Raw genomic sequence first — 20,553 nt, 5'->3', positions numbered from 1 at the left:
TATTAGCATGCCCATCATTGACACCCCTTTTTCTCGTATTGCCATGGACATTGTTGGCCCACTGGAGCGGAGCAGTGCGGGACATCGGTATATCCTAGTGGTGTTGGATTATGCCACTAGGTATCCGGAGGCATTTCCACTGAAGAAGATCAAAGCACGCCAGATCGTCACCTGCCTCATTCAGCTCTTCTCCAGAGTGGGCATCCCCAGAGAGATCATCACCGACCAAGGCACCAACTTCACTTCTACATTGCTGAAACAAGTCTACAACCTCCTGGGAATTCAAGGCATAAAGACAAGTCCATACCATCCACAGACTGATGGGCTTGTTGAGCGCTTCAATAAGACTCTCAAATCTATGCTGAGAAAGTTTGTGGCTGAGTCGGGAGCAGATTGGAACCAGTGGCTGCCGTTCCTATTGTTTGCTTACCGAGAAGTCCCTCAAACATCTACTGGATTTTCACCATTTCAGCTTCTCTATGGACATTCTGTTCGAGGGCCCTTGGATGTCCTAAAAGAAGCCTGGGAGGGGCCAACGCCAGAGCAGGGATGTAATGAACTTTCATATGTACTGAAAATGAGAGATAGATTGGAGCAGTTCAAAGAGCTTGCTTGTGACAACTTGACACAAGCACAAGAGAGACAAAAACACAGTTATGACAAGGTCTCCAGAAGAAGAGCATTCCAGGTGGGCCAGAAAGTCTTGCTTTTATTGCCAACATCCGAGAGTGGTCTTTTAGCTAAATGGCAAGGCCCATATGAGATCCGAAAAAAAAACTGGTCCAGTCACCTATGAACTGTTTATGCCGGAACGTCGTAAGAAGGCTCAAATATTTCATGTTAATCTACTTAAGGAGTGGGTGGACCGGTCAGACCAGCTCTCTTTAATGGCACGTGCAGTCACAGATGAGGAGGAGGTCCAGGAGCAGTACTTCCCTTCACCAGCAGAGGCACCAGTGTTCCCTGATGTAAGTCATCTGAGTGCTGAGCAGCAACAGAACCTTCAAATTTACATGACAAATGAACTTTTTAGTGTGAAACCTGGATACACTCACCTCATCCAGCACCAGATCCGCCTACGCTCACCAGAACAGCAGCCCATTAGAGACACTACCTGTCGCATTCCAGCTAAGCTTATCCCACAGTTAAAGACAGAAGTAGCGGACATGCTGGAGATGGGAATTATTGAACCATCGCGCAGTGAGTGGTGCAGCCCGGTAGTCTTGGTTCCCAAAAAGGAAGATCCAAAGCTCAGATTCTGTGTGAACTTTTCTAAATTGAATGCGGTGTCTGCATTTGACCCCTACCCAATGCCAAGGGTAGATGAACTGATCGAGCGGCTGGGTCATGCAAGTTATTTGACAACCTTAGACCTCTGCAAGGGGTATTGGCAAGTGCCCCTGGACAAAGCCTCAAGAGATCTGACGACCTTCCGGGTGCCCAGCGGCCTCTTCAGGTTCCGAATGATGCCCTTTGGTCTACACGGAGCGCCGGCCACATTCCAACGGCTCGTTGACGAGGTGCTAAGAGGAGCTGAGGACTACGCTGCTGCTTACATGGATGACATCGTCATCTTCAGCCAGTCCTGGGAGGAGCACCTACGCCATCTGTCTGATGTTTTCAGGCGGATCCAAGAGGCAGGTCTTGTTATCAACGCCCAGAAGTGCCACATCGCCAAGCCTGAGGTGCAGTACTTGGGCTATGTGATCGGAGCTGGGGGTATTCATCCTCAGGTCAGTAAAGTTGAAGCAATTTCTGCTACCCCATTGCCTAACACCAAGAGAAGGCTGAGATCCTTCTTGGGTTTAGTGGGATGGTACCGACGCCTGATCCCAGACTTTGCAACTAGGTCCGCCCCTTTATCTGACATGACTTGTAAAAATAGCCCAGTACAGGTTAAATGGACTCCAGAGACTGTACGTGCTTTTAATGACTTGAAAGACTGCTTGTGTCAACAACCCGTTTTGCAGTGTCCAGACTTTGAACTGCCCTTTACTGTACAGACTGATGCTTCAGGTGTGGGGCTGGGGGCGGTGTTGCTGCAAGGGGAGGAGGGTAACCAACTTCCAGTTCAGTATATCAGCCGGAAACTTTTTCCAAGAGAGAAAAAGTATTCAACTATTGAGAAGGAGGCTCTCGCCATTAAATGGGCTTTGGACACTCTGAGATACTATCTTATCGGTAAAGACTTTGTTTTAGAAACTGACCATCGTGCATTGCAATGGATTCATAATATGAAGGACACTAATGCTCGTATTACTCGATGGTATTTGTCTCTGCAGCCATTTTGTTTTAAGGTCCAGTACAAACCAGGGCATAAAAATGTTGTTGCTGATTTTCTGTCCCGTGACTCTGACGAGTAACGGGCTTATGGGGGGGGGTGTGTGACAAAGTGGGCCTTTGTCCCTTTTTAATAGTATTATGATTTGGTTTGCACATCTTTGTTCATTTTCAATAACTTCAATACCCAACAAAATATAACTATCCCGGGTTTGTTTTGTTATCAGTTTAAAGCACCACACATTTGTTAGTTAAATATATTTTATTTAGTTAAATGCGTCTATTCAGTTCAGTCAATCATCTTACCTGTATCTCCACATGGTCCAGACAAAGAGGGGGCGTGCCCTATGTCAGCCATTTTATAGGCTAGAGTGGGGTCGTGGGCCGGACCATGTGGAGGGGGAAAAACTGGCTTAAGTTTGTTTATTTCTTTGTGTTAATGTTTTGTATATTTTCATTTCTGGAATTAAGTGTTTATATTGTGTTTAGTTAAACACTTTTGGTAAAGGACTTGGGCCCGAGAGCTGTTTTTATGCAATATAGTGTTTATGATACTCCCACCGCCCCTGGACAAGGAATGGAGTAGACCGGGGGAGGGGCTTCCAGTACAGGGAAGTATATTAGTCTGGCCAATTAGCCAGATGGAGGACACCTGTGTAGCCAGAGTACACGTGGCTTTTGTTTCAGTTGCTTAAGTTTGGTTGCTTAGTTTTTTGTTGAGCACCGTTAATTTTTGTACATATGTATTATTTTTGTTTGTCCACGGTGTACCACTGCACGGGTAATAAATGTGTTTAATGGGACTTCTTTTGAGTCTGCCTCCTATTTTGATCACTCGGGCCAGCTTCTTCACAGGCACAATGACTCTTCATCTCATCCTGATCAAAAAAGTCAATGGGACCCATGTCATATTTTTCACTGGGTTGCCATGGCGATGCGCAAAACAGCCCATGTTATCCTAATGGGAAAATGTCCAAATTTTCGTACATTTCAAAGTTTTATAACGACTTATTACCGTCAACGACAAACATAAAATTTGGCACAGGGATTCTTTAGGTTGTCCTCGTCAAAAAAGTCGATGAGGTGCCAAGTTTGTATTTCGCACGGGGTTGCCATGGCGATGCCTGCAAAAAAACATGTTTTTGCATTTTGTGCATCAGCACTTCCAATGTGTTTTGACTTGTTTGGTGACAAGTGCAGCCCAAAGCCCCAATAAAACAGAGGCAAGTGGTGCGTCAGCGCCACCCACAGGAAGTGCCGGGTCGGCCGAGTGCGATGCGGCTTGCGGCTTTAATTTTTGTTTATTTTCCAAGAAGGTTACTTCTTCAATTTCTTTAAGTTGTGATTGTTTTTCCTTTGCATTTTCAAAGGAAATAATGATTCTTGTTGTTTTAAGCTTTTTCCAACAATTAGAATCTGAGGTTTTCATTGTCATTTATCTCCAAGAAACTCTTAATATTTTGAGTCATATAATCTTTAAAACCTGGGTATAACAAAAGTGTTGGATTAAATCTCCATTTATTATTTGACTTAGAGTAAGGATATTCAAATGGCAAAATAACAGGGCTGTGGTCTGAGGTGAATGTGAAACTGTGAATTAATAATGTTGGAAATAAATTTGGGTAAAAACAAAAAAACATTTCTAGTGTATGATTTATGCGTATGAGAATAAAACTAGTAATTTCTTTAATCCAGATGTCGGGACCTCCATAAATCAACCATTATTTTATTATTCATTATGTTTTATTTAACAGACTTATCGCAAAAAAATAAGATTCTTGGTAAGATTTAAAATATTTTAAAAAGTTGATTTTCAAGACATTCTGGACGTCTTCTGTTGTGATCATGAACATCTGACAAAGCAACTATTTATTTATTTACATAAAAGTGTATGGAAAATTATACTCAGAATCTTTCCAGCCACAAAATGCATCAATAAATCAGAGAGAAATGTATCAACAAACTTTAATACACATGAGACACTTTATTTACACATTTATTTAATATAATAAGACCAGGAAACAAAAGTAAATGCAAGTAAACTTCTTTATAATGTGATCAGTGACACAAGAAAATCAGGCTGAATGAACTCTCCTGCAAATAAACAATATCAAAAGTCTGACACTGATCCTGATATAGGGCTTACCTCATCTAAAACACATTTCTCCATACATGGTCTTGTCTTTACAAATCTGGCATCTTTGTTCCACATTAAAGCCATAAATATGTAAATGTTAAACGTTTAGTATGCAGAGGTTGATTTTTCAAGTCTTGTCGTCACGCTCATGCAAAAAAAGCAACCATTTTTTTAAGAGAATATAAAAGTTTATTTGAAATTATACTCAGATCTTACAAAATGCACCAATGAATCAGAGAGAAACGTATCAACAAACTTTAATAAACATGTGACACTTTATTTATTTATTTGATAATAATAAGACCAGTAAACTTCTTAATAACATGATCAGTGACACAAGAAAATCAGGCTGAATGAACTCTCCTGCAAATAAACAATATCAAAAGTCTTATTCAGTCACAGACTGAGCACAAAGATACATTCACTTGCTGCCGTATAAATGCATCATTAATATTCAATATAAAGCGGCTCTAGTATTTGTTGTTTTGCAGGTATCTGATCAAATACAACATAAGCAGGAAACACTAAACACAAATGGTTTTAATCTTGATTTTCAATGACACGATTGACATGTGCTGCTGCCTCTGGGCTCTGTGGATAAGACGACACACAGAGTTAAACAGAGTGACAAAAGTGTATTCATAAAACTTTTACCTGTTCCTGTTTCTTGACACAAGTTGATCTAAACCAGCTGAAAATAAATCACAGGAATCAGTTTGACTTTTTTACTCACTCGTGGCCTCTACTCACTTATTAATGTGCTGCACATGTTCATCTTAAAGGGACACTGTGGCACTTTTTGGTGATGTTATTTCTTTGCCTCGAATGTTCCACAATAAGCATTAAGCTATAAACTCATCTATTTCCATGGAGACAAGCAGGTGACACCACCCAGACCAAGTTACAGGTCAGATCTGTGGAGAAGTGACCCCCCTCACAGTAAGAATGTAAAAACAACACCTGTAATTGAATAAACGCAAGACAAGACATATTTAATGCCATAGTGTGGAACATTCCAGGCAAATTAAAAGCTTCTTCATGAAGACAAGTCAGACCCCCACCAGAAAAGTTACACAGTGCATCTTTAATATGACTTTTTATCCTCGTACTCATACTTAAGTAAAAAAAACAAGTTTGTAAAAATCCAGCTTCACTAAATAAGTAGAAAGTAAAAGCAAAACAAATATTGTCTATACTTTAAACTGATATAATGCAGGTCTAATATCTGGAAACAATAACTTATTAGAATATACATTTTGGTCTCACCATTCCAGAAGGAGCAGGGAGCTGTAGAGCAGTATAATCCCACAGAGCTTCACTATGTTGTATGGGCCAATCCAAGTCACAACACTGGGTCCAGACTCTGACAAAGGTAAAGATACAGACTGAATGAACTTCTGTTTCATCTCCTGTTCTTCTGTAATTAGCATTTTAATATTCTAATAATTCTAACGAACAACAATTTGTTACATTCCACCACTGGAAACAAATACATCAAAAATGCAGATTAAATTCATGATTCACTCCCAAATCTTCCTCTAGCTCAGTCCACACCCTTCACTTCTCTGCAGCACATCTCCCACAGGTTAGTGCCACATGAACCATCTCACACTCTGAGGACTAAACCAGGACTAAACCAGGACTAAACCAGGACTAAACCAGGACTAAACCAGGACTAAACCAGGACTCAACCAGGACTCAACCAGGACTGAACCAGGACTAAACCAGGACTCAACCAAGACTCAACCAGGACTCAACCAGGACTAAGGGAATCAGTATTTCAGGTTTCTGCTGATAAAATTTGGAACAGTTTTCTTGAAGATGTGAGACAGGCCCCTACTTGTTTAAAACTGTTAATTTTATTATGTTTATTTGTGATTATTTATGTTTTGATTTGTTTGTATTGTGATTTTAATGTCTTTCTTATTGTGTAAAGTACTTTGCAGTACTTTGTGTAGTAATTGTGCTGTACAAATAAACTTGCCTTGCCTGTCGTGCTTATAAATCTTATAAATTAGCTGTTGAAAATAAGCTTTGGTTGACTAAAGAAAACATCACCTGATCGACTTAACGACAAAAACTGCAGACCTACTGTACACCCGCTTACCATCTGCACCTGGAACTACAGACACAAATGATTCACAAACAGGTGCATTATGGGAACTAAAACATAATCTCAAATGTACTGGTCTTCTTACGTGTAACACTGAGAGTTCTGGTGGTTTGTGACATTTTGTGTCCTCCATTCGCTGGATATGCAGCAGAACACGTGATGTTGTGTCCATCATGAGAAGACGTCAGTGTGAGTGTGTGTGTGATTTTAGTGGTAAATGTCCCGCTGGTCTCTGTGATGTGGGCAGTGCCTTGGTGGAGGTCCCATGTGAGCTGAGGAGGGGCGTGTGGACAGGGAGTGACAGCTGAGCAGGTTATAGTCACCACCTCTGTCTCTGTCTGTTTACCAGAGACTTCTATTGTGGGGCTCCAGGGAGAGTCTGAGAAGAGTAAAAACATTTGGGGAGAACATTACAATCTAAAAAAGGCAATAAACCAAGACCTAAGCTGATGCTCGTCAGATGGGAGTGGAGGCTATTTACTGTGCACAGAAGTAGAGTGAAAATGTCATTCAAACATTCAAACGTGTTTATAACAGGTGTAAATGCAAATCCTAAACAGTGAAATACACAAAAGAAAAGTTTGATTATGCATTAAAATTCAGAGATGTACTGTAAATAAAAACATTTGATCTTTTGCCCTCAGGAGAATTTTACAAATTCATGATAACGCAAACTTCAAGAATAAGTAAGCTGTTCATGTTTTGTTTTTTTTCTTCATTAACCTTTGAATAAATAGTTAAAGTGTCTTACCTCTGACTTTTATTTGAAGAGAGTCACAAACAGCTGTGGCCTTAAAACCACTGTTCTCTACTCTGAAGTAATATTTGTCATTGTGGCTTTTGCTTAAATTATAAAACATTGTGGTGCAGTTTTTGTTTTTCAGGTTCCCAGTGAAATTCATGGGATAAGACTTACTGGAGTCTCCACTGACTGAAAACTTATACTGTGAATCTGTACTGTACCCATAATAACCTTTAAACCAAATGCCAGTGACAGGGTCTGCAGTGTTTATGTCTTTATTTAGACGTAAAACTTTATAGGTGCATGGGATCCACAAACAGGAGCCACTCAGAGCCTCCATTGGACTTGGAGTTATAAAGGACAAATCATTTTGTGGATGACAACCATCAGCTCCTGTAAAACATGCACAGGGTTAAAATGACAGTAACAGAAAATGCAGAGTACACACAGGTGTTCACCATGTAATCATTCATGTCATGTTTATTCTTACAAATACTGAATATAAATACACATTATAAATGACTGTGGTGAATACTCTTTATTCTCACGTTTAACAAGTCCTGAATTAAATAAACTTAACTCACCTGAACACAGCAGTAAAAGTTGTATAATTTGAATGAGCATATTCATTATAGCTTCAGAATTTAAAAAGTAAATAAAAATAACTTGAGCTGTTAGTGCTCTGCTTAACGAACCTACTCCAGAGTCGACAGTGAATCTCTCAATCGTCTTTGTGAGTTTTAGAATAACAGTGACTTCCTCTTCGTGACGGTCTCCAACTTCTGTATTTTTTTGTTCTTTTCATCTGACAGACAGATCAAACCACAAAGAGAAAGGTGAAGTTGGCAGCACCGTGGACTCAACATCATAGTCCACTGTTCATTCATTTGTTTTTACTATTCACAATAATTTGTACTTATAATGTTTTCAAATATTTGTAAATCTACTGTATGGAACAATTAAAGCTTCCATCTGTAACCTTATTCCATCACAACACAGAGTCATGGAGCTGTGGGCTGCTCCTGTGGCTGCACATCACAGCAGCATCTGCACCAACATGATGATGGAGACAAATACTACGTGTTTCACCAATTAATAAAATAATAATTGGAGAACGAAGTAATAACAGAGCAAATAAAATAGAAGGGGAACATTCTTCTTTAACAGGAAACACGGCACAATGAGCACATTTTGAGGCGAACGCTCACACTTCACACCTACAGATAGAAGTGTGAAGAGGAAATTCAAGTTTAGGTTGTGGGTTTGTCCTCTGGTCTGGTGAGGTTAGACTTAATAATAAATACATCAATAATAAAAATAATTAATAAAACACTTCAGAATATACAGATGAATACTGCTGTGTTGTTTTTTGTTGTAGCAGAGAAGCATGGCAGCAGCAGCTCGATGTATCAGTGTAACTCCAGTGGTTCTACTGTTACTGCTTTGTCCAGGTAAGAGAATTATTGATGCTACATGTGCAAAAACTTTAAATACAAATACATTTTAAAATTAGTAAATATTTGCTTACAGTTGTCCTGGGTGTTTGTGATGGGAAATCATATTTGAATGTCACGACACCGAAGTTTCTTAAATCTCTGAGTGGATCATGTTTAAAAATCCCCTGCAGCTTTACACCTGATGAGTCTCATGATGATTCACCAGTGTTTGGTGTTTGGATAAAAAGTGATTATGACTTTGGCCCAAACTCAGAAAATGTGATCTTTAACAGCAGTCTGAAGAACAACACATATCCAGTGGAAATTGGATGTTTCACTCACATGAGACACTGAGAGTCACGTTACTGTCGGCCATTTTGAATCCTCCACTCACAGGATACGCTGCATTACACTTTATCATTAGTCCATCATGGGCGTCTGTCAGAGTGATGTTCTGTGTGATTTTAGTGGTAAATGTCCCGTTGGTCTCTTGGTGGAGGTCCCATGTGAGCTATTACAGTCACTTCCACTTTAGAGTACACGAGTATCACGGTGGACACGCACAATTTCAGTTTTCAGGTCATAATCAACAGCGTTCACAGGCACATAGCTTTTCTTGGTCAAAGAGGCAAAACTACCACTATCCAACAGTGCTGTCACCTGCTGGCCACTCAGAGTCACTGCTTTCACGCTCCTTCAAGCCATGAGTGACAAACCGTTCACCTTCCACACGAGGTGCACAGCAGGCACCAGTGAGCTTGTCTCTGAGCACTGGACACACAGAGGCTTTGTGACCCTGTGTAATAGCAAACAAAGGTCTTATTGGTGACAGAGCTGGGAGTACCTCGAGTCGTGGCTGGTTTCTTTGACCTGCTGAGGTGGTGCTGCGATGATCGTGGTGCTGAGCTGGTGAATCGCAGAGGTCCTCCTTGACAAACATTCTAGCACAGCAACGCCAACTTTGCTGCAGTCAGGCCATGCTCGGGTTCGTGCTCCCTGACCCCGGTGCGGACATTGGGTGGCAGTACATAGAGAAGCTGCTGATGAATAACAAGCTCTCCAATTTGCTCCTTGGAGACGAACCCACCTCCGGTACAGGCTTCTGAGGCAATGGTATGTCTCGGCAGGCGTCTCTCCTGATGGAACAGTGGGACAATGGAGGGAAAATGTCAACATTTTCTAACAAAGCCACTTTTGAATCCCTGTAGCAGTGAGCCTCATCATCCATGGTCGTGTATTCTTCCAAAGCCTTCCCGTCCCAAGGTTTTTGTGATTCTCTCAAAGCAGGTAATTCTCTATATCCTCATCACTCTGGTATGGAGGAATCTCACTGTACGGTCTCTAATCCAGAGATGGCTCAAAATCCAGACCACTAAGATTCTCCTCTGACGGCCGGAACAATGCCGCTGATTCCCTCGAGATCGTCTGGAAGTTGCAGGAGTTGTGTGAACTGTGGACTAAGACTGACCATGGTAGGGCCTTCAATCCCAGATCTGACAGGGGAAGGAGAACATGGAGGGTGTGTATGTCCTTAGCCGGCCCTCCTCGCTCTTCTACTGGCCCTTCATCAGACCCAGGAGTTCACCCATAGGTTGCACAGCCACGCCCTCATAGAGTGTCTCGTCATCATCAGACGCATGATCCTCTTCAAACTTTAGCTAAGAACAGTCCTTTTCTCTTTCTTCGAGTCATCCCACGCTGACACCAAATGTATGTTTATGTGTGTGGGCTTCTATTCCTGAGTAATGACGGTGGCAAAGCCAAAAGGATGTTTATGGGGATTTATTGTGTTTAATGTTCCCAAAACGTTTGAAGAGAGCTGTGCAAAGACTGTGAAAGATATTTACAGTATTTACAAATAACAGCAATAAAAATGCTTCATAAACCAACATCGCTCATAGTTAACTTCTTTGTAACAAGCCCAGGTCAACACTCCCAGAAGTCAATTAACACAAAAATACAGGTTTTCTACTCAAAACCACACTTAATAATAACATCCATCACACTGCCCTCTGCAGTCCCTTAACTTATATCAGGGGAGTGGACGGGGCTGTTAAGGGGCTGCCCCCTCACTCATAAGGTGGAGTCTACTTAAAACCTTTTAGTTTGCTGCACTGTACAGGAAGGGCCAGAGCAGGCTCTATCTCCTGAGGAGACTCAGGTCTTTTGGAGTGAGAGGGTCACTCCTGAAAACCTTCTATGACTCTGTGGTGGCATCATCCTGTACGGTGTGGTCTGCTGGAGCAGCATCACAGAGAGGGAGAGGAAGAAGCTGGACAAGGTCATCAAGAAGTCCAGCTCCGTCCTGGGCTGTCCTCTGGACTCAGGGGGTGGGGGACAGGAGGGTCCTGGCTAAGGTCATTTCTATGCTGGGCCATGAGTCTCACCCCCTGCAGGACGCTCTGTCTGCCCTGGAGAGCAGATTCAGTGACTGATTCACCCTCGCTGTGTGAAGGTTTCAGGTCTTTCCTTCCTGCTGCTGTCAGACTGTACAATGAACACTGTGAACACTGAACATGTGTCATTCATCCACCTATGTGCAATACTCAAGTCACTTTACGAAGATGTTATATCAGAGTCTATTTTTAGTTTATTTTTAAAATTATTTTATGCTATTTATCTATTATCTTGTTTTATTGCATGTACCATTTTCCTTCTGTTCTTTAACTGTGTGGTGCAAAACTGGAATCTCCCCACTGTGGGACTAATAAAGGCAGATCTTATCTCATCTTAGACAAACATGGTATTGTACACTTCTACTGACTCTTCACCGTTGTGTTTGTTAAGAAATACCAGGGACTGTACTTTAGTTGGCTTGCTAGCTGCTGTGATCACAGCTAAATACAGATTTGCAAACCTTGTCCGCTACTTTTCAGACAGATTCTCATGCTGCAGCTCGAGTCTGGTGGGGGCTTTAATCCCGCCATTGTAGTTTTCTTGAAACATTTTTTTAATTCTGACACTGTGTATTGTTACCTATTGTGTCCCAGAAACACACAACGCACACCGGGTGGAGAATCCCACTTTTACTTTTATTTATTATTGTTCAGCGCCACCTCTTGGTCAATCATCATCATAACATTCTATAGGCCAATAATTTTAAGCTAAAATTAATATAGTTAAAATGTAATATAGCAAGCTGTTGGGTTTGCAAATATTATTCTTATGAAAATATAGTGTGATTCTTTGGAAAATCTGCCCCTTCCCCAATCTGAGAACGACATCTAGAATCCAGTGTGATGTTACCATGGTTACAATGAACTAAACTGGAAATGCACAAACACGTTTTTGTCCCACTCGTCCACTTCTTACACATGAGAGCAAAGTCACTCAAACATCAGTCACAAATCAATACTAACACATATTCTTCAATTACAGGTTCACTTTTGACAATACATACAAAATCAATTAAAAGTAATTATAAATAACTGGGATTATATCACATAACTATACTAAAGTAGACTGAACGAAAGTATTGGACAATTAATGATGAATAAATAATGATAAATAACTAATTAGGCAAAATAAACCGTACCAGACTTTGACATGAGCGGAAAATACAAACCAGGAAAGGAACTATTTTCAGTTGTTAATTTCCTTATATAAACACATCTGTTGTAAACCAGTTTTTATAATCCTAACATGGATTATAACACAAGTGAATTGTCAAGAAGTAAGATGGAATTATTAAACCATATAATGCAAATCTATTCCATATACACACTGTAAAATAATTATCATGTGCAGAGGAAAACTCCTATTGCTTTGTTCACAAGAGACTTTTCAATCTTAAAATGGAGACAGATTAGGGTTGTGCAATACGGCCAAAAAAACGAAAAAAAAAACATCTTGTGGCGTCGGGGACAGTACCTGTGGAATGGCAGACCGGGGTGGTGGTCTCTCTGTATAAGAAGGGGGACCGGAGGGTGTTTTCCAATTACAGGGGAATCACACTCAGCCTTCCCGGTAAGGTCCACTCCAGGTATTGCAGAGGAGAATCTGACCGATAGTCGAACCTCAGATTCAGGAGGAGCAGTGCGGTTTTTGTCCCTCGCAGAACACTGGACCAGCTCTATCTATTGTGTTGTTTATAGAACTTTGTCTTTGCAGTTTGCGAGCTGTGCCCATTCATAACTCACTAAATAACTCAACTTTGTTCCTATAACTTTATACACTACTTTTTACTGTCCGCTCTGTGGTCATTCATCCTGTAATGTTTTCTAAATTGGTGAGCTATTTCTGAACAATATGCAAAGCAGCGTCATTTTGGCCTTCAATGGAACAGTCCTGCACAACGGGTGAAACCAAAAACAGCCACTCATCATTTTCATATTTGAATACAGTGATAACCAAATGTTGAAACTCACAGAACAGAGACATTGTTTTAAATAAGATCATGTTTTGTTTTTATAGGAGTCAAAGCAGCAGCTCGTCCCAGTCTATGGCCATAGCTGGAGGAATCATTGGGATTCTTCTGGTTGTAATTGTCATTTTCTCCACAAATGTTCACATGGGCCCACTTCATATCTGTATATATTAAACACAAACCCTCCCACAGACGAGTGCGCCAAAGCAGCCAAACGTCTTCACAGTTGACAGATTTAACTTTGGCTTTTACTATGGACCAGACGTGGACGACTGAGGGTTTACACAGACGTTTTCAAGCACCACTTTTTGTAATAAGCATTTTGAGTTTTGAGGTTTTATTAACAGAGTAATAAACTGGGTCATTTATAAACACATTCTAAACATAATTAAACTTTTGTAGTAGAATGTGATGATTTTAGTAAGAATGTTTGCATTGTTTCTAAAGTTTAGACCAGTGGGGAGTGTGGTTATAGGGACAGTCTGCAGGAAATGAAGTAAGTCAATGAATGTGTGTGTAAAAATAGGAAGTATTTTGTATTTCTAACTTAAAGCAATTTCTTCTTTCCCCAGAGCCTCACAACTGCACAGATACCAGCAGATACAAACATGATAAGGTCCTTTATGGTCAGACTGACTTCTCCAAATTTACCCATGAGTCAACGAGAAAAAGAACTAAGTGTTGTATAAATATATATGATTTTCATCTATGCTTTTATGTGTGTGTTGCTTTAGTTTAATGGGACCTTCCTCTTGCTCTGTTGTAATAAAACGCAGCTTTTTAATTGGTTTGTCAAACTGCATCATTCATACTGTGATTTACTGTAGTTGTGTCCTTATCCAAGGCAGTAAAAGACGTATTCTGTTCTGTCAACTGGACAAAATTAATTAATTAAACTGGAACTAACACAGTGTAATTAGTGTTTCCCTTCAGACAGATATAAGGCAGTGTCCAGCAATAATCTGACCAGAACTGAAGGTGTGGCCTGGATGAGCAGAGAAACATCTTCAGTCCTACAACTGTTTGTCCAGTTGACATGTTTAACTTTTGCTTTTACCACAGGTGCACTCTCTGATACACTTTGAAAATCTCATGTTCTAATGTTGATGATTTGTTGAACTCGGTGACTTCGAGTGTTTTGAATGTTCTGGACACCATTGCCCCGATGAAGGTTAATATGGTTAAGCAGAAAGCTTCATGGATGAATAATGACTCGGTCAGGGCACAGAAAAGGCAGTGCTCGATTGCAGGAAAGATGTCAAAGCTCCAGGTTCATCATGAGATTTACAGAGAAAAGATGCACATGTACAACCACAGTTTATGTAGAACAAGGGAGAGGGATTTTTCAGACAGTAATGGAAGTTGCAGTAACATCTCACACGTCCTGTTTGCAACAGTAAACAAATTAACAAACCCTCCAGCTCTGCTGGGTGCAATGAGTTTGCAGTATTCTTTAATGACAAGGTTCATAGCATCAAAAATGACACAATTCCAGTTTCAATTTATATATATACATATGAGAATTGTAAAACATTGGACCCATAAACTGTACCTCTGTTGGTCTTGACACAAAAACAATATTCTCTGGAGTTACAGTCACACAAGTACAATACCCATGGTGCACTGGGACACAAGTATTATTCTTTTGAGCTGAAATTCTCCATGGACCCGTCATGTCACTGGAGGAGCAGAAAGATTCAAGTAACAACTTTGTGAAACAAAGTTTGTTTAAAAAACAACACAATAATGGTGCAGTATTTCTCAGGTGGTGACAGTCAGGACAAAGGAGATCTTTGTCAATTATGGGTTTTTTTTTCTATTAATGTTATTCAGGTTCTTGTTTTATGGTGCCATTTTGAGGACTTTTCGTTATTCAGAAGATATATTTTGTTTTGAATTGTTAATTGCTATGGCAACCGTCCTAACTTTTCATCATCGTGAAACCCATGGACACCTTAATCGTACCATGAGTTTTTCCTGTATCTTGTCTCACTGCAGATAAAGGTCTTATATTGCACAAAACTGATTCTTGTGAACTTTACGCCATGTTAAAATATGACCTCATCAAAAACAGACCTGGAGTTGTGTTTTGTTTCATTCACATGTTTGAGTCGCACTTTATTATTAGTCTGTTACATCTCCAAAGCTCAAGATGCTCTGTTCCACTTTGTGATGTCATGGAGCTCCTTTTTACCTTTCGTTCAGTAGAGCTTTAAAACTACACGTCTGAAATGATCCAAATGATTCTAGTGAAGGTGTGTGGAGTTTAAAAACACAGTGGAGCACTTCCTGTATCACCACATGATGACATCACAAGGTGGAACAGACAGTTTGACTTTGAGAGAATAACTCAACTTAAATATACAGGGTTTATGCAGAGAAACAAAGCACAAATCCAAATCTATTTGTGGTGAGGAAACTTTATAACATAGATCAGAAAATAGTGTAACATGGGCCTTTAATCGTGAGGATCTTTGCATGAAATGAATCCACATCTGTGACATCGTGGGTTTTATGTTTTTTATGGTGGATTCTCTTTCAAGTGTTTAATGTCATCATCTGTCTCCATTTGAAGATTCAAAAGTTCCTTGTGAACAGAACAATAGGAGTTTTCCCCTGCACATGATTATTATTTTACAGTGTTTATATTGAATAGATTTGCATTATTATTATCTAGTAATATTATTATTCCTTACAAATCGGATTTCCTGACAATTCACTTGTGTTCATCCATGTTTTAATTATAAAAACTGGTTTACAACAGTTTATATCAGGAAATTAACAACTGAAACTGTCCCTTTCCTGTTTTACATTTTCCGCTCATGTGGCCACTCCCTAAACCACAAATACAAAGGTGCTCGGTTAATCTGCTCAAACTCTCATCACCAGGAAACGATGGATGGAAGTCTGGTAAGGTTTATTTTGCCTAATTAGTTATTTATCATTAGAAATAATCAAATTATTTATAATGACAATGATTTGATTTGTTTGCTTTGTCAAAAGTGAACCTGTAATTGAAGAATATGTGTTAGTATTGATTTGTGACTGATGTTTGAGTGACTTTGCTCTCATGTGTAAGAAGTGGTCGAGTGGAACAAAAATGTGTTTGTGCATTTCCAGCCCGTTACACATGGATTTGTTGGGTGAATAAGTGCCCCTTTCATTCAGGACAGAAGTCAGTGTTTTGTTCATATGATTGAAATGATTGATATGTGACCAAGTAATTACTTAAATATTACACAGAGACATTCATAAATTATTCAAATAGGAGCATTTATTTAAACAATTCATAAAACGTTATATTTCCTAAAGATATGTATGTAATAATTTCTGGACTGTAGACTTATTCAAATATGGGCTCTGTTAGAGTCGAGCAAATAGGCAAAGAAAAGACAAAGAGTTGACAAACCAAACTCTAAACTGATATAACACAAACCAGTTTGTTTATATATATATATATATATATATATATATATATATATATATATATATATATATATATATATAATAGGTGCCTTTGGGCAGTGAGTCCTTGCCTCAAGTGGAGGAGTTCAAGTATCTCAGGGTCTTGTTCACGAGTGAGGGAAGGATGGAGTGTGAGATTGACAGGCGGATCGGTGCAGCGTCTGCAGTGATGTAGTCGCTGTATCGTCTGTTGTGGTAAAGAAGGAGCTGAATCAAAAGGCAAAGAAGTAGAGCCGCTGCTCCTCCACATCAAGAGGAGTCAGCTGAGGTGGCTCAGGCATCTGTTCAGGATGCCTCTTTGACGCCTGCCTAGGGAAGTGTTCCAGGCATGTCCCACCGGAGGGAGTCCCCAGGGAAGACTCAGGACACACTGGAGGGACTATGTCTGTGGCCTGGGAACATCTTGGGGTCCCACCGGAGGAGCTGGAGGATGTGCCTGGGGTGAAGGAAGTCTGAGAGTCCCTGCTTAGACTGCTGCCCCCACGACCCTGCACCAGATAAGTGAAAGAAAATGTAGAGATGGAAGTCCATGGGCAAAGCCTGCATCAAACAGGAATCAAGACCATGGGGCAGGCGTGTTTATTGGGGCGACAGTAGCTCAGTTGGTCCATAGGTTGGCAGTGTGATTCTAACTCACACAGATGAATGCTGTCGTTGTGTCCTTGGGCAAGACACTTAACCCACCTTGCCCTCAGTGTCTGCGTACACTGGTGTGTGAATGGGTGAGGGTGAGTGGTTCCTTGTTGTAAAGTGCCTTGAAGCTATAGAAAAATGTGACCATTTATTATTGATAAAATGTAAAAAATAGAATTAGGACCAACTAAGAGGAAGTCACTGTTATTCCACTGAAACTATCTCAGAGGAGCTGTAGATTCTTCAGGACTCAAGCCTGTTCTAGTGGTATATTTAATGATTAGTATAATTTATCAAACCTTGTTTTAAGTTAACTTTTTATTTTTTACCGCAGATTCTGCCCTTTGGAAATATGTTTATTCAGATGATACTAATCTTACTGCTGAGTTCAGGTGAGTTCCGATTGTTTTAATATTGTTATATGTTAAATGTGAGCACAAAGTGGAGCCTTTTCACCACACAATAATTTAGCTTTATATTGTAAGAATAAACATGACATGAATGATTACATGGTGAACACCTGTGTGTACTCTGCATTTTCTGTTACTGTCATTTTAACCCTGTGCATGTTTTACAGGAGCTGATGGTTGTGGTAAAATAAAGAGTCTCTCCATTAAAACTCCAAGTCCAATGGAGGCTCTGAGTGGTTCCTGTTTGTGGATCCCATGCACCTATAAAGTTTCACCACCACATGACATAAACACTGCAGACAATGTCACTGGTATTTGGTGTAAAGATCATCATGACTGTCATACAGATTCACAGTATATGTTTTCAGTCAGTGGAGACCCCAGTAAGTCTTATCCCATGAATATCACTGGGAACCTGAAGAACAAAAACTGCACCACAATGTTTTATAATTTAAACAAAACCCATTATGGCACCTATTTCTTCGGAGTAAAGTACAGTTGTTTTCAGGCCACAGATGTTCAATACTATCTACACATAACAATTAAAGGTAAGAGACAAATCCTATCATTTATTTTATTGTATTATAAGCAGGAAGTGAATCAAGAAAATACCTACTTTATATAGGAAACAAAAACTCAACCTATTGCTTCTTTTTAACAATAGCATTTCAAATTAATTGTGAGGAAAGGGCTGATAAAAATCCTTAGATTCCAGCAAAATCCTGATAAATAGCTGAATACTGTTAAATATTAAAGCAGCCAAGCATTTTCCCTCATCTTTATTTTGTCAGTGTAAAATGAATTTCAGTTTTAAATCTCTAAACTTCACAGCAAGTTCTTTTTGTGTAGCTTTTTATCCCATTTAACATATGACGACTGTGCACCTGATTGTCTTTACTCATTCATAAGGTTTGCATGCCAGAAATCATTTTCACTAATAACAAAAGCTGAAGTTTAATCTGTCAACTTGACAAATTGTTGTAGATCATTGTCCAGAGGAGCTGTCGCACCTCGAGACCCCAGTCCGTCCATGTCCCTCTCAAACCCACTAACCTCTCCTTTGAAGAGAGTGAGATACAGATCTTAGCCAGAGAAAAGAAACGGTTTGAGAGAAGATTTAAAGAAGCTATTTTTGTTAGGAAAGACAATCTCTCCTTAAACAGGAATTGGGCCTGAGGCATAATCTCTCACAGATCTATGATTCCATCCTCAGACCCAAAGCAAACAAAAAAGAAACAAAGAGAACAATAAGAGGGGCATTACAGGTTTAATAGGGTCTTACGGCTGAAACTGGAGACAATAGCTGTTTACAGTTTCAGTGTAGTTAACTCCTCCCTTCAGATAAATATAAGGCAGTGTCCACCAATAATCTGACCAGAATTGAAGAAGCGGCTTGGATGTGCAGTGAAACGTCTTCACTCCTACAACTTTTTTGTCCAGCTGATAAATTTAAACTTTGTGTTTTGCTATGGATCAGACCTGCACCTTACACAGATGTTTTCACTGATGATCTCCACTGCCATGAGACGAGCATCAGTCCTACTTTTGTTCCTTAGTATTTTTTAAGATTGTTGTCTCTCTTCTCAGACTCTCCCTGGAGCCCCACAATAGAAGTCTCTGGTAAACAGACAGAGACAGAGATGGTGACTATAACCTGCTCAGCTGTCACTCCCTGTCCACACGCCCCTCCTCAGCTCACATGGGACCTCCACCAAGGCACTGCCCACATCACAGAGACCAGCGGGACATTTACCACTAAAATCACACAGAACATCACTCTGACAGACGCCCATGATGGACTAATAATAAAGTGTAATGCAGCGTATCCTGTGAGTGGACGATTAAAAATGGCCGACAGTAACGTGACTCTCAGTGTCTCATGTGAGTGAAACACACTGATGGACCCATCGTCCCCTTAGAATCAGAACACAGGACACGGGACGTTTACACCCAAATTTCAGATACATTTTTTATGTACTTTGAGTCATTATGAATGACAAACATAAAATCAAAGGAAAGTTGAAGTTTTAATCTTACCTTTAATATGTTTTTCCAAGTATAATGCTGTTAGTCTTCTTTAGTTAGTTAACAAGCTAACAGCAATTTCAAACCCAATGAAAATAAAAAACAATAAATAAATTAATAAATATACACAAAAGCATATCCCATAACGGTAATTATGATGAATAGCAAAAGTTTATTTCTACACTTCTACACTTTGTTGTTTGCTATGGATCAGACCTGGACAACTGAGGGTATACACAGACATGTTCCACAGTTTGGCATTAAACGTCCCTGTGTGTCCTCAGATGGTCCTAAAGACACCTCAGTGGAGGTCAGTCCGTCCGGTTCACTGTCAGCAGGTCAGTCAGTGACGCTGAGCTGCTCCAGCAGAGCCAAGCCTCCTGTCCACCACTTCACCTGGTTCAGACACAGCTCACAGGGACCAGCCAATGTCAGCCAGGGACACACGTACAGCTTCAACCTCACTGAAGAGGGACAGTACTATTGTGTGGCCTCAAATACACTTGGAAACCAATCATCTCCAGTCATTACACTGACTCATTACGTGAGTTCAACAGGTACGTATGTCACCCTAAAGTGCAGTATTCTTTGAAGATTTATTACCCAGTACCAGTGTGTGACATCTAAATAGATATAATATGACCAAAGCTGAAGTTCCAGGTGCAGATGGTAAACTGGTGTACAGTAGGTCTGCAGTTCTAACCTTGGAAACAGTGGTCCCAGCTCCTCCTGTGTAGTTCTGGGTTGATTCCTCACCTTTCTTAGGATGATTGAGACTCCACTTTCTAATAATTGCTCCTACAGTGGATCTTTTGTCACCAAGCTGCTTGGCAATCGCCCCGTAGCCCTTTCCAGCCTTGTAGAGCTCTACAATCTTGTCTCTTGTGCATTTTGACAGTTCTTTGGTCTTGGCCATGTTAGTAGTTGGAGTCTTACTGATTGTTTG

General features: G+C 40.2%; 2 protein-coding genes across 2 annotated transcripts in view; one reads left to right on the top strand and one right to left on the bottom strand.

Moving 5' to 3' along the window:
* The window catches only part of LOC117388132 (sialoadhesin-like), a 30,026-nt gene extending 20,378 nt beyond the window's left edge, over window positions 1-9,648 (bottom strand). Inside the window, exons 1-8 of the mRNA XM_033985605.2 lie at window positions 9,553-9,648; window positions 9,369-9,504; window positions 7,282-7,665; window positions 6,616-6,909; window positions 6,525-6,539; window positions 5,684-5,780; window positions 5,072-5,108; window positions 4,960-5,008 (exon numbers count right to left, since the gene is read on the bottom strand). Coding sequence (XP_033841496.2) covers window positions 4,960-5,008; window positions 5,072-5,108; window positions 5,684-5,780; window positions 6,525-6,539; window positions 6,616-6,909; window positions 7,282-7,665; window positions 9,369-9,504; window positions 9,553-9,648 — 1,108 coding nt within the window. The remainder of the gene's footprint in view (window positions 1-4,959; window positions 5,009-5,071; window positions 5,109-5,683; window positions 5,781-6,524; window positions 6,540-6,615; window positions 6,910-7,281; window positions 7,666-9,368; window positions 9,505-9,552) is intronic.
* Window positions 9,649-9,685: 37 nt separating this feature from the next.
* On the top strand, window positions 9,686-20,452 carry LOC117388131 (sialoadhesin-like). The gene is made up of 5 exons (XM_033985604.1): window positions 9,686-9,800; window positions 17,750-18,130; window positions 19,170-19,463; window positions 19,892-20,164; window positions 20,412-20,452. The coding sequence occupies exons 1-5, from the start codon at window positions 9,686-9,688 to the stop codon at window positions 20,450-20,452; spliced, it is 1,104 nt and encodes a 367-aa protein (XP_033841495.1).
* The last annotated feature ends 101 nt before the right edge of the window (window positions 20,453-20,553 follow it).

The sequence above is a fragment of the Periophthalmus magnuspinnatus genome, chromosome 20 (genome assembly GCF_009829125.3).
Source record: "Periophthalmus magnuspinnatus isolate fPerMag1 chromosome 20, fPerMag1.2.pri, whole genome shotgun sequence".
Lineage (NCBI taxonomy): Eukaryota > Metazoa > Chordata > Actinopteri > Gobiiformes > Gobiidae > Periophthalmus > Periophthalmus magnuspinnatus.
This window is presented reverse-complemented; position numbering and strand designations above follow the sequence as displayed.

Coding starts and splice junctions, on each gene's coding strand:
- LOC117388131 (XM_033985604.1), top strand. CDS start 9,686: ATGCTCGGGTTCGTGCTCCCTGACCCCGGTGCGGACATTGGGTGGCAG. Junction 9,801..17,749: donor TGGAGACGAACCCACCTCCG/GTACAGGCTTCT, acceptor CATGTTTTACAG/GAGCTGATGGTTGTGGTAAA. Junction 20,165..20,411: donor TCATTACGTGAGTTCAACAG/GTACGTATGTCA, acceptor TTGCTCCTACAG/TGGATCTTTTGTCACCAAGC.